General features: G+C 45.6%; 1 protein-coding gene across 4 annotated transcripts in view; it reads right to left on the bottom strand.

Annotated features, from left to right (window-relative positions):
• Window positions 1-13,765, bottom strand: part of EGFR (epidermal growth factor receptor) — a 178,252-nt gene that overhangs the window by 151,206 nt on the left and 13,281 nt on the right. Inside the window, exon 1 of one of the 4 annotated variants that reach the window (XM_061464622.1) lies at window positions 7,825-8,175. The exons of the other annotated variants lie outside the window; for them this stretch is intronic. Coding sequence (XP_061320606.1) covers window positions 7,825-7,921 — 97 coding nt within the window. The 5' untranslated portion in view covers window positions 7,922-8,175. Of the gene's footprint in view, window positions 1-7,824; window positions 8,176-13,765 lie in introns of those variants that run through there. 4 annotated transcript variants of the gene reach the window in all.

Raw genomic sequence — 13,765 nt, 5'->3', positions numbered from 1 at the left:
CAGCCTCCATCAAGGGACACGTCCCAGGGAAGGCCATGCAGAAGAGCCTTCAGGAAAGAGAAGAAACTACGCTCTGCGTGAGGCATCATTTCAAAGCCTGCATATAACCCTGGAATAGGATGGTGGTTACCTTCAACTCCAGTCAGTGTTTGTCACTGGCTTGGGCATGGGGCGAGAGGCCAAAATCCTAGCAGGCAATTTCACCAGCGGACTGCTGTGTTGCATCAGGCAACCATTCAAAGCCTCCATGGCTGTGATCCCACGGCTCCCGATAGGTAAAATAATATTTTTCCCTACATAAAAGTGTTGCATGAGCTCGCAGTGCCTCAGAGCCAAGAGCAGCTGATTTCCAGGGTTACCCTGGTCATCTTCATATTTACTGCTGAATCTGGCGACGGGAAGGCAGGGATTATACAGCCGCTCTTTGATTACCAAACGCACACAAACCTCACTCCCACAAACTGATAATTTTCTTCTCATGAAAGCCAGAGGTAGAATACTACTATCCTGCCATCAAGACAGCTGGTCTATATCCTTTCCTCCTTCCTTCCACATCTTCTTCCCCAGAAAGCACCCCACCTCACTCACCCAGCCCCAGCGGCCCCTGCGCACCAGGAGGAGCCTTCTACTCTGCAGAACAGTTCTGGCAAAACCACATTTGCTGGTCCTGCATATTTGGTTTATTAATTACTATTACCATTATTATTTTGGGATGGAGGGGACTGGCAAACCCACCACTTTTCCAGGGACCTGTAGGCTACACCAGCAAGGCTGCCCACCCTTCACGTGTCACCTTTGCAAGGTAAAGGAGCTTCAGAGCAGTCATCACTAGACAGAGCAGGCTATTAACCCACACAGAAGCACCACCAGCCTTGGGGCATTGCTACTGCTCGGCAGCTTTCACCCTGCCTGCCCAAAGCCCCGGCCAGCCTGCTTGTGGACTTCCAGCAAGGAGGCTACAAGCCTCCAGCTCCTCCTCGAGCCAGAGGTTAGCAAGATATGGTGAAGGCACCAAAGGTACTTAAGCCAGGGAGGCAAGGATACTAAACTTTGTTTAAAATGTATTTATTTAAAAAAAAAGAAAAAAAAAAGTTTGGTTATTTTTATTATTATCACTTCATTATTGTTATTTATTTATTTTTATTTCATTTGATGAAAATGGAAAAAAAAATCATCACAAACATTCTGGACTGCTTTTCGCTCTCTACTTAACATTCACCCCGATCAGAGCAGAGCGATTTATGTGCATTTAAATGACACATTACACCACCCCCAAAACCTTAAGTTTTTCAGTGGGGGAAGAAGTGAACTGAAGTCAGTTCATTAATTTGAGCAAAACTCAGCAAACACGCCTTGGCCAGAAAACTGAGTGGGAGGGAGGCATAAGAAAATCAAGCGGTGTTCTGGTATTTTCAAAATAAACCTGCAAATTTTCATTTCAAACAGCATTTCATTTTCCTTCGTACCCAACTTAAAAAGAAAAGAAATAGTCTCCGCTCAAATTTAATCTTCCAGATTATCTTGAAGCAGGTTTGGGGCTTTTTAGCTGGCTTTTTGTTGTCGGGTTTTTTTATCCCCTTCACTTCACTAGAACCACCCTGGCCTATTTATTATTTCAGTTTGACTGGAAGTTATTCTGGTTTTTGTCCCAGGGTTGTTGGTTTGGTTTTTTTCCTCTTCAACCACTGCAACAAACAGAACCCACCCATGATCTGATGCACTCTAATAGTACAACATGCATGCGAACACGTAGATGTTTACTTTCATGTACGCAGATGTGCCGAGCAGGAGACGGCATGCTGGCAGGAGGAGGAACCTTGCATCTGCCTTGCATGGATCTGTCAACAGGCAAAACACACTTTGCATTAAAACTTCAAACCAAAAACTCACACGCCTCTACGGGCTCCATAAATCCAGTGCTCCTCTCACCTAGCAATGCCTTCTGTTCTTTAAAGACCAGAATGTTTTAAAAGGTGCAGTGTGGTAGCACATGTACTTTTTAGCTCAACGGCCTCGTCTTTTCACTCCGGTCATCAGAAAGCTTTCCTGTTCAAACACACCATCTCACAAGTGGGTTTCTCATGCTTCTTCCCAGTGAGCAACAACGTTATTAACCACAGGACCCACACCTACATGTTCTCACTATAAGACAAGCTATGAAGGTGTATCATAGTTCTGAGTAAAGAACAATCTTGCTTCAGGAGGAACAGACATTTATTTTAGTACAATTTCTCTATGCAGAGGAGTACATCTTCCCTTCCCCCCTCCCCACATTTCCTTTAGGAATGACTTCTGTTGCCCATATTCATGCCAAATGTTCTGTAACTATTTCTGAAGAAAAGAAAAATACACTATTACTCAATACTGTTAGGTCAGCAGAATTCAGCCCTAAAAAGAAAAGGGAAGTGTTACAGTTCTATTTGCTGTAGTTGGAAGAGAAGAAGCAACACATCAAAAACCTGACTGGGCAGAAACAATAGTAGATCTGCACCTACTAATAAAGTGTTCCTGGAAGGGAAGGGGTATAGGAGAAGGTCAAATCGATGCGTTTAATTTAACAGGGTCAGTGTGTACTGTACCAAGCCAAGGGACTGTCAAAGTCCACACCAAACAACACGCAGTGGATTCCTGCCCTGTGTACTTTTAACTCCTAGCAAAAAGAAAATCACTGAACACTTTCTACCCACACCTACACAATGCTGATAAATCCAGAGTGCTGCCTCTCCATGTCCTCATGCATTTCATGAGCTCTTCAGAGCCAACAGGTACAGCAGCAGCAGTCCTCCAGAATGAAGGACTTTGGATGAGTCACATCCAACACAGCTTTTATCCCACCCCTGTCATGCAGACCTGGGGACATGTGGCATTGCATCACCCTTATTTGAAGGGTGCATCCCAGAGGTGAAGGCCCATCCGCTACTCCTCCATTATTATTCCCACTCTTCTGCCACAGACCTCAGTGTCACACAGCTCCTCGTCATTGCTCTCATCACAGGCACTGGGTGAAGGGTGCTTAGGACCCAGAAAGGCAAATTCTGCACTAACTTCAACTGCACTTACAGCAAAACGTGTTGCTCAAGCTCACCTTGAGGCGAGAGCAAGGCAGGTGACTATCCCCAGCGCAGCAATAACTGCTGCTTGAGTATTCGTTGGTGGCTATACACCTTCTGCAACTGCTACAGAGTAAATCTGGGAAACAAGAAGTGAGAATGCTGCCTTTCCCAATCGCTTTCTGCTAAAACTAGCAAAATCCTACCTATCTGGGTTGAGTGCGATTCCTGTGCCAGAGGAGCCCTGACTGAACTGCGTTTTTCCCTAGTAAATGCTTAAGGCGAGCAGCACGGGAGAATGAGGGTTTGAGTAATGCCGAACACAAACAGGAGATACATAATGCAATTCACCTATTTCCAAAAGTTATTCTAGCCAACAGGTCATCTTCTTACAGAATTAGGCCTCGTTCCCATTTTGATTAGTTTGAATTATAAAGGTTTGCCAAATGAGGTCACCCCAGGAGGTGCTCCTAATGTAGACATGCCAGAGAATGCTTTTAAAAGTACAGCTAATGCTGGCTCCCTCAATTACGGTTCTACAAATCAACGCATTTCTCTGACAGTACAACCACATTTGTATTACACAGATCTTTTTGTAATACAGATCCAGGACTAACATGACATCCAACACAAGTTCGCATACCTGTAATCACCAGTGCTTATAACATAACATGCATATTAGTTCTTTTTTGGCATACTCCGCTCACATACGCAGGGTGACTGCACCCTCTGATGCACATACGCTATCGAAACTTGGACTAATGCAGAAGTTTGTAGCAATATCTACAGTTCCTGCACAAAGCCGTTCCATGAAGATACTGTCATCCTCCCTAAAATGAAGTAAACCTTTCACTAGGCTTGTTTCTGTAGCGCTATTAAGGAAAGGTAGTTCATGCTCAAGGAAGATAAGGACACCTCCTGAAGGAACTGGTTTGGCTAGTCAGCTATCTTGCTGTTAAAGCTAACATATCCCAGTGATTTCAGTGATACATGGATACCCGAATGCAAAAGTCAGCCCTGAGGACCATAATGGCATTGTGCGACACTCCCTGAAAGTCTCGTATCTCTATAAATTAACAAATAAATTACAACGGACTACTCTGATTGTAAAGTCTCCAGGGGATTGATCTTGATTTCGTATTTTATCTGTAAATCTCTTAATATGCAAGAAATAACACATTTGTATTTACTGTCACTTCAGCATGTGGTTTGTTCACCATATACACAGGCTTTACCGAGAGGCCAGTCTCTTCTGTAACATTTTGTACAGAGTGGCTGTATTTTGCAGATTGCCCAAATTAAGCAGATTGCTGGCGTTCTACCTTCCCTTCGCTATCGGTCAGAAATTGCCCTCAGTGATGGGATCTGGGTTTTCTTAATCATTCACACACTGAGGTACTGGAGTAAGAGCAGGTCTACACTTAAGAGTATTTAATTAGATTATCTCACCAAATTGGATTGTGTTGATATCTAAATCTCCGTGTCTCTCTCTGCACTTGCTGCCAAGGCTGCACAGATTGATTCTGGTTTCCAAATCCAAAAAAGTTTGGTCATTTATCAAGGAGAAAGAAAACAAAAAATGGCTACAGACAGGACCTTACATGATACATACCTACACACACACACATTAGGAAAAAAATGTTCACTATGAGGGTGCTGAGGCACTGGCACAGGGTGCCCAGAGAAGCTGTGGCTGCCCCATCCCTGGCAGTGTTCAAGGCCAGGTTGGATGGGGTTTGGAGCAACCTGCTCTAGTGGAAGGTGTCCTTGTCTGTGGCAGAAGATTGGAACTGGATGAGCTTTAGGGTCCTTTCCAACCCAAATCATTCTATGATTCAATGATTTGCTCCTGTGTTCACATAGAAAACTCTACTCGCACCAGAGGATATACACATACAGGAATGACAGAACACCGTATCAGTCATATCAATATATCAATCATATCAGTATCAATCATATCAGTCATATCGATCACAGTACTGTAATAGGAGCATGAGACAGGGGTCTCCTGCAAGATCTCTGCTCCCACCAAGCAGCAGCCAGATAACACTGGAGGGCATCTGAAAAAACACTGGATGCCTGCACGTAACCAGGTCAAGCCCTACACCACCCACAAAGATTAGTCTGCTTGTATACGTCTGTTGCAAGTAAGTATGGAATCATACACAGCACAGAAACTACAAAACAATGTAAAGGGCAGAAGTACATCATAGCAATACACACAGAGCCCCCATGTAAACACTGCACAGGACACTCGACGGAGCTTTAACATTTCACTTGAAAATGAATGTAACATCCCTAAGGAACTGTGTTTCCTTTGTTTTTCAGAGAGCAATGTAAGACACCAGGTACAGAAGACCATCGCAGCCAACTTTTGCAGCTACCAAGCAGTACAGAGCAGCACATTGCCATCCCACAACAGCCGCAGCTATGTATCAAAACTAGCAATATAAACCCAATACATAGGAATGCAAAGCAGTTTGCACGAAAAGCACTGACATGGGTCAAACACCCCTTGCACAAGTGGCACACCGGCTGTCACAGGTATTTATCTCAGGTACCGCTGAGCAGACCAACCAGGGTACATTAATGGAAACCTGGATTAGTTCCACTGTGGTTAATGTGGGTCAACATCAGAGCAGGGAGATAGACAGAGAGGCAGGTATCTATCCTGTGAGCATACTTCAGTCTCCAGCACTGACATTTGGTTCCAGAATACACAATAATTAAGGGCTTTTTTTGTATCTTAATGCCTACAGTGTTATAACTAAACCAGTTTTCTCTCATCTATATTCACAGAACTCATTCTAAAATTTGGGGAAAAGACACAATTGTATTTAAATTTCCATTCAAACATTATGTTGATCTGACTTTATGAGTTCATTCTGACAAAAACTTTTGCCCAGCTACAGGGGCTTTTTGGTGATACCTGCTTTTCGTGGTAATAGAGCAAGTCAGGTTGAAGGTTTTAAAAGTGCAATTTCATCTGTGACTTGAACTTTTGAACCGCACAGAATGTAGTCTTAAAACTCAACAGTGTTGCATGTATTTGTTACAGCACCTTTACTTCCAGAATTACTCTGGATTCTGCTGCTAGGTCGTATCACTTGACCAAGGAGGCAGGTCCTCAACACATACTGATGCTCTAATACCTGTTGCTTCAAACCAGTATCTCACAGTTCCCAAATGACACTTTATTTTGTACCTCTTATTTTCTTGTTTATCCTGAAGTGTGGGTAGAAACCAATGAAGACCAATCAATCGATTAATGCTTCCAGAAGAAACACTTCTGCCTTCACAACTGCCACTGAGCCTCCTGCTCTCCTCAGAGGAACAGTTACTTGCTGACACAACATACTGGGAATAACCTCTGTTGGGTTTTATCACTAAGCTGCTGATTATTTAGTAATCCTCAAATAGCTGGCACCCTCCTCACTTTACAAGAGACAGAATTAAACACTATAAACAGGGTATTTCTCCTGACATTTTCTGTCTTCTACGGGATACGTGCACCTGAGACTGCAACTCAGAAGGCTTTTAACACAAGCACACGGATGGAGTCGCCTTGCTTATCTATTTCAAAAGGTGAGGAGGGGGAAGGAGGGAGGAGAAAGAAAACCGGGAAAGGAAAACTGGCCATGTTACATCAACAGCAGGTATGAACTTGATTTCTGGAACAAGAGAATCTCTCCACTTTTCAGAGGTTGTGCAACTAGTTCTTTTGGACAGGGTGTTTCTCCCTTTCAGGGCGGTTTTACTGTCTGCAGTCACGAAAAGACTAACCCAGTTACTTTAAGCCATGCATCAGCCCTTCTAAAAACTATTAACTCTCTTCTCCCGCTTTTTCTTTAAAAGGAAAGAAAAAAATAATAATAACAAAAAACCCCAAACCACCCAAATCTGCATTTTTTCCTGGCTGGCAGATGTCCAAGGTAAAGAGGACTGCACTCAGCCTGGAACAGCAGCAGCCGGGGCCTGCTCTCCAAACTCACAAAAGAGAGCACCACACACAGAGGAAAAGCGATGGATCTGAACAGACAGAAACCTTTTCTCACCCTTTAAACCGGTTTCTCAAAGCAAAAACCGGTACCGACCCACCGGACCCCGGGAGCCGGCCGTTCCCACGCACCGCGGTCAGTGCCGGGGGAAGAGCGCCGGCGGCTGCTTCGCATGGGTCAGACAGGGATAAACGCTCCTCTTTAATAAGGAGGGAGCCAGGACCCGCGGGAATCGTGCTCTCTTTCCCTTCCCAGGTGCACACATAAAAGGTGAAAACACACATCTATTTTCTTACTACAGCACAAGCGGACGTGTCCCCGTCAGAGCCACAGGCGGGAGTTACCGCAGCGGCGCTTACTCGGGGGCTCAGCCCCACCGCCCGCTCCGCACCGCTCCCGAAGCCCCGCGGCGGGGCTGAGCCCGCTGCCCGGCCGGGGAACACTCGGACAGAAGAGATGGAGGTGGCGGGGAAGAAACACGAAAGGAGAGAAGCACAACCGAGGAGATGTGCCAAGACTTATTCCCTTTTATTTCCTCCACCCCCACAAAAGAAAATAAGCCTAGAATCAGGAAGTCGGAGCTGCGTGATCGCTGCTATAGGTTTATTCCCCCCGCCGTCTCCTCTCTTTTTTAATTAAGGAAAGAAGTTGGGACTTTCCCTCCGCCGCTCCCCACGGGAGGCCGCCCGCACCTCGGCTCCCGCAGTCTCCCGGGGCGCAGCCGGCAAAGCGGCAGCGGGACCCCTCATCCCCCCCCCCCCTTATCCCTCCCTTACCTTTCTTTTCCTCCACGGCGAAGCAGAGAGTGAAGCGCCCCAGTAGCAGCACCAGGACAGCGGCCCCGGCGGCAGCGAGGGGGCTGCGGCCGCCCATGCTGCGGGACCGCCGGCTTCCTCGGAGGGGTGTGTGTCGGGGGGAGGCCGGACGGGACGGACAAACGGCGGTTTCCGCGGAGCCGCTCCTCCGCTCTGCTGCTCCGCTCTTCTCCCGCGGCCGCAGTCAGCTCCTCCCCGCCGCGCTGCCCCGCGCAGCTCCGCGCAGCATGCTGGAGGGTGGCCGTCGAAAGGCTGCTCGCACACGTGCGTGCCCCGCTGCGGGCTGCTCGCTTTGCTGGCTGCCTTTCTCCTCCTGCTTGCGGAGCGGCTGGAGCCGGCTGCGGGACGGGGCGCGCCCGGCTGCGCTCTCCTCCTAGCCGCGGAGAGCAGGGGCTCCCTCTGGGGACGCCGAGGAGGAGAAAAATGGGGAGGGAGCAAGGAGAAGAGGGGAGGAGGAACCGGTGGGGAAGGGGCGGGCTCGCCACCTGTCCCGGGATATGGGATGAGAGGAGGGATGAGTGGGGTGGAAGGTAGTTCAGTCGCCCCTCTTTGCTCCTGTTGGGGCGGGGGATGTCCCGTTTCCTTACCGCTGCCAAAGGCAGGAGCACGCATTTGTGCCGCTGCTCGCAAAAAGCGACGTGACCCTGGCACAGCTTTTCCCCCCGGCAGAAGGCACATCGACCCCGTCCTGCTCCCCAGCGTCCTTGCAGCCACCCCGCCGCCAGAGGAGTGCGGGCGAGGAAGGACTGGGCATTTTGTAGGGGAGCAGCTCCGGAGGTTAAATCCGATTCTGCTCCCCAGAAATCAGCAGAGCCCGCTTCGCTTCTCTGCCAACAGCCCTGTTCTCGCTCTGGGCACTTTAAGCCCTGTGCTGGCGAGGCCAGGTACGTGTGTGTGGAATAAAACTGCAGCCTGTATGCGCGCGTTAGCACAAGGATAACCAGGTCCCTATCTGCGCAGCCGCTCCTATTGCTCTGCACCGGCAGGGGGAAAGAGCTCCTTGCTCCACGGAGCAAGTTGCTTACTAAACACGCAGCAATACAAGTGGTGTTGAGGGGCTCCAGGGACATACATGGACGTTAAGCACCATGCAGAGTGCTCCTTCTCCCCAAACATCTTTTGCACAGAAAGGCAGACCCAAGCTATTCAATAAAATATACTTATGCTTACGAGCTTCTCCCCTCTCCCTCCCCGGAAAGTGGGAGGAAGCTCTGTCCTGTCACTCAGGCATGTAAATACGACATTTAAGTGCCACTTGTCTGGGCTGGGATTTCTCCAAGTAAATCATGATTCAACACTCAAACTTGTTAAACACTGGTGGTAATTTCTGCATAAAGGTTTTGTGAGGACTTGGGTTATATCTACTCAATAGGATATGAAGCCTTAGAACTGTTATGATTAATTGGCAACTCCAGAACCGAAGTCATGACATGACGTTTGAGAGATCAGTGCTGAATGCCTGTGTCTATCACAAGGTGCTGGAAGACAATAGATTGCAAAACAACCACTGAGTGTATCTTGACTTTCAGCTGTGATGCATGTTCCTCTGAGAGATGCATCACTTGTCTCCTATCAGTCAACTTCCTCTGTATAATCTTGTTCTGGTAAGTCAACTAGTCACTGTCGTAAACGAGGCAAAGAACCATCCCATTTACTTACCTTAGCACAAAGCCTGACCACACATCTTTAGCCATGTATCTTCCCACCATGCCCTGTAATAATTTATTAAGATGAATTACCTTACAAGTCAGCTTTAGTATGTTGTAGCTGACATTCTGGTTTGATTATATTTTGTAAATAATGTGAAAGATATACTTTGAAGTAAACTCAGACATCAGTAATGGCCAAGGAACTCTACTCATACAATTGGGTTTGTGGCTGTAATTAAGGGGAGAACCTGTTTATGATAGAATATTAATGCAATTTGCTTCAAAGATGCTCACGCAGTGCAACTTCATAATCATCATGTGCATATGATTCATTTTCCTTCATTTAGACAAATAGGAGGATCTTTAAAAACAAGAGGGCCAGGAAAAAAGGATCACCTTCTAGGGATGGAAGATTTGCAAATCATCCTCAGAGCACACTAATGACTGCAGCTTGCACTATAGAAAAGAACCATAGAACCACACAATGGTTTTGGTTGGAAGGGACTTTAAAGCTTATCTGGTTCCAACCGCCTGCCACAGACAGGGACACCTTCCATTAGACCACATTGTTCCAAGCCCCGTCCAACCTGGTCTTGAACACTGCCAGGGAAGCACAATTAACACAACCAAGAAATGAACCTCAAATCAGCCCTGTAGATCAATACTAAATAAAGCTATGTACCTCTAGACAGACATGCTGAGAGCATCAAGCTACCACTGTGGAAGGCAATGGAATTTTTTAAATCTCAAAAAAGAAAGGATTCAAAATGACAACTGAAAACCAGACAAAACATAGGTAAGAAGAAGAAAACATCCTTCGCATATGAACTCAGTGCAGAAACTTGCCCAAGTCTTGTCCTAACATGCTAAAGAACAAATACTTGCTTTGCAGAAGTTTTTGTGCAGTTGTGACTCTACCTGCTTTGTGCACAGGAACATTTCAGACCCGCTTCACCTCCCATCACACATTGCCCTTACACGAATGCACTTAAACCCAAGCATTTGATCCTAACTAAACTTCTCCTTCATTCCTGACAAAGGAAGACTAGGCAAATTCCCCTTTACATTTTCTTTCCCACACTGCAGATAGCCACAACAGGAGACCGTCACCTGCTGCTGGCAGTTCAGTGTGGTGCAGCTGAAGGGGCTGTGGTGAATTCCATCCTCCCACTTTAGTGAGCACAAACATGTTATTTTTGTGGCCAGGTCCTGCCCAGGTCATGAGATACATAAGGAGACTCTACGGCTGAGGTTTGAGATGCTTATGAACACAGGCAGGGCTTTCACGCTTCTTTACACAACTGGACAATTTCTCAAACAGCTTGAATTCAAACATGACATCTCCCCTGAACAACTGGTCACATACCCAGTGATTGCCTTTGGTGTAACTCCTTTGAAGCTAATGTAGCTACACGAATTTTGCCAAGGGCACGCAATATTCATATTGCAAAACCTTTATTACCAGCTGCATGTGTGCATGGATCAAAGGTCATGGGACAAAGGCCAACCTTTTCACCACCGCTTTTTAAGCTGATATTTCATCGTGAGAATATCACCCTAAATTCAGCATCTTGCCTCAGCTTCTTTTTGACTCACGTGCTTTATAGTATGTTTATAGCTCCAGTCTTCAATATATTAAGCATAAACATGCTGGCCTTATGAAGTAAAGTCCATGTAAGCTGTTAGTTCCTTCCTATGAATACAGTGCTGGATTGCAGAGCTGACCTGCAATTGCTCACCACCACTTGTGGTGCGGCATGACCGAGCTCAGAAATTTGCCACATGTAGAGAGGAGTAACTATAAGAGGATGAATAATTGATTTCCCTAGCAGTAGAAAGAGCAAGATAAATTCACTTCTCTCTTCCACTTTCCTTTAAATCAGAACAGAGTCTCAAAATCCTTCCAAGAGTAAAGAAATCCCTGCTGCTGGGTCCTCTCTTTGAATGAAACAAAAAAATGCATTGGTTTTCATTATCTACCATGAAGTGGGGCAGCATTTGCCCCTCCAGAAAAATTCATCAGCAACTGTTCCTTGATGGCAATGCAGCTCTTCTCTGCATGTTGCAAAAGTGATTTTAAAGGGCAGGCTTTTTACTGGAAGAGAAGAAATGAAGTAGAACTGAATTAGCGGGGGTTTAAAATCCAGCTTGCTCAGATTTCATTTGCATGGTGTTTGAAATTGTGGACATTGTAGTTTGCATTGTAGTTTGTATTCTATGACTCCTCGCTGAGGTTTTAAAGCAAGGGCCAAGGTAATAATTTGTAGAGCTTTATAGCACTTTGCATGTTGAAAACATTGCACAAACATTAACTAATTTATCTTCACAAATCTCCTGTAAAGCAGGTTAGTAGCTATCATTTCCACTTTCAGATGTAAAATAATTTGCCTTTGGCAGAGTGTTAGTGTCAGAGCAAGGGTTATCACTCAAGAGCTGCTTATTCTAAACATTGTACTTAAACCTCCGTGGATCATGCTGTTTCTAGAGAGAGTCCCTGATGTATGTAGTTTTACGCAGGTTCTCTCTCCCTTCTCTTACCACTGTCTTTTTGTTTGTATAACAGCGTTTAGAAAGGACAAGACCACCGCACACATGGGTACTGGAATCAAACCCTAATTACAGTAAATTGCAGAGTCAATATTTCAGCACATGACCACAGCATTCTCTCAGGAGTGTTCCTACATGTTCTTTATCTGTTTTCATGTCCAGGTTTTATCTATCATCTCGGTCACCAAGTTCAATGTCGTGTTTTCCAGGAAAGCTTTGCTTAACTCAGAAAGAGACTTTTAAAATGTTTTATACTCTGACAGGGAGATTTGCAGCACCAGTTTATTTGCTAATGAAGGTAGGCAACGAACACATAAATACAACCTGCGTGGCTGTAGTGGGGTTTTGTACCGAAAGATCTTACTGCCACCCATTGCATGGGATAAAGTGCAAGCTACCCTTTCAATTATGGCTTCTCTTTGGAAAGACCCCCAATTTTTGTCCAGTATAAAGCAGAAGATAAATTGCTGTTGTATTTTGTTTAACATCTAAAATAATTGCAAGAAATAAAAAAAAAAAAAAAAAGGGGGTATAGCAAATTCTTTCAGTGTTGAAGATAAAATCATAGAATCATAGAATAGTTAGGGTTGGAAAGGACCTTAAGATCATCTAGTTCCAAACCCCCTGCCATGGACAGGGACACCTCACACTAAACCATGCCACCCAAGGCTTTGTCCAACCTGGCCTTGAACACTGTCAGGGATGAAGCATTCACAACTTCCCTGGGCAACCCATTCCAGTGCCTCACCACCCTAAAGAATTTCCTCCTTATATCTGACCTGAACTTCCCCTGTTCAAGTTTTAACCCGTTACCCCTTGTCCTGTCACTATAGTCCCTAATGAAGAGTCCTTCCCCAGCATCCCTATAGGCCCCCTTCAGATACTGGAAGGCTGCTCTGAGGTCTCCACGCAGCCTTCTCTTCTCCAGGCTGAACAGCCCCAACTTTCTCAGCCTGTCTTCATACGGGAGGTGCTCCAGTCCCCTGATCATCCTCGTGGCCTCCTCTGGACTTGTTCCAACAGTTCCATGTCCTTTTTATGTTGAGGACACCAGAACTGCACACAATACTCCAGGTGAGGTCTCACAAGAGCAGAGTAGAGGGGCAGGATCACCTCCTTTGACCTGCTGGTCACACTCCTTTTGATGCAGCCCAGGATACGGTTGGCTTTCTGGGCTGCAAGCGCACACTGAAGCCGACTCATGTTCATTTTCTCATCACCCAACACCCCCAAGTCCTTCTCCACAGGGCTGCTCTGAATCTCTTCTCTGACTGCTCTGAATCTCTTCTCTAAAATTACAATTCATAACAAACTGAACAGAGTTATTAGGGTGTCATGGGAATAACTATACTATATTGACAAAAGTATGCAGTTTTAATTCCCCTATAGTTATTATTTCCCCTCTTGCAAAATTCCTACTCAACTGTTGGGGAATATGCTGTCTAATAGTTAATTTCAAAGGGTAGAATGCATTTCCTGCTTAAAAGCATTCATTGCTTTGGTGTTGTATCATCATGTAGGTACTACTGTGGCTTGTCTTTAACAAACGCTAAAGCTAGGCTTGTTCTTCTGTGTTCTTACCTAAGTAAGTTTTACAGTTCATATGGTTAAAGACATAAGAACTGATACTGTGATGGAATGAGTTAAGTTATAGTCAAAATCTTTGTTGCTAAACACTGCAGTAGTTTCCTACATAGAAACAAGCT

This window comes from Pezoporus flaviventris, unplaced genomic scaffold, assembly GCF_033815535.1.
Source record: "Pezoporus flaviventris isolate CSIRO_AGI_PZ_B2104156 unplaced genomic scaffold, CSIRO_AGI_Pfla_v1 ptg000037l, whole genome shotgun sequence".
NCBI lineage: Eukaryota > Metazoa > Chordata > Aves > Psittaciformes > Psittacidae > Pezoporus > Pezoporus flaviventris.
The sequence above is the reverse complement of the archived record's forward strand: the minus strand, read 5'-3'. Positions and strand labels throughout refer to the sequence as shown.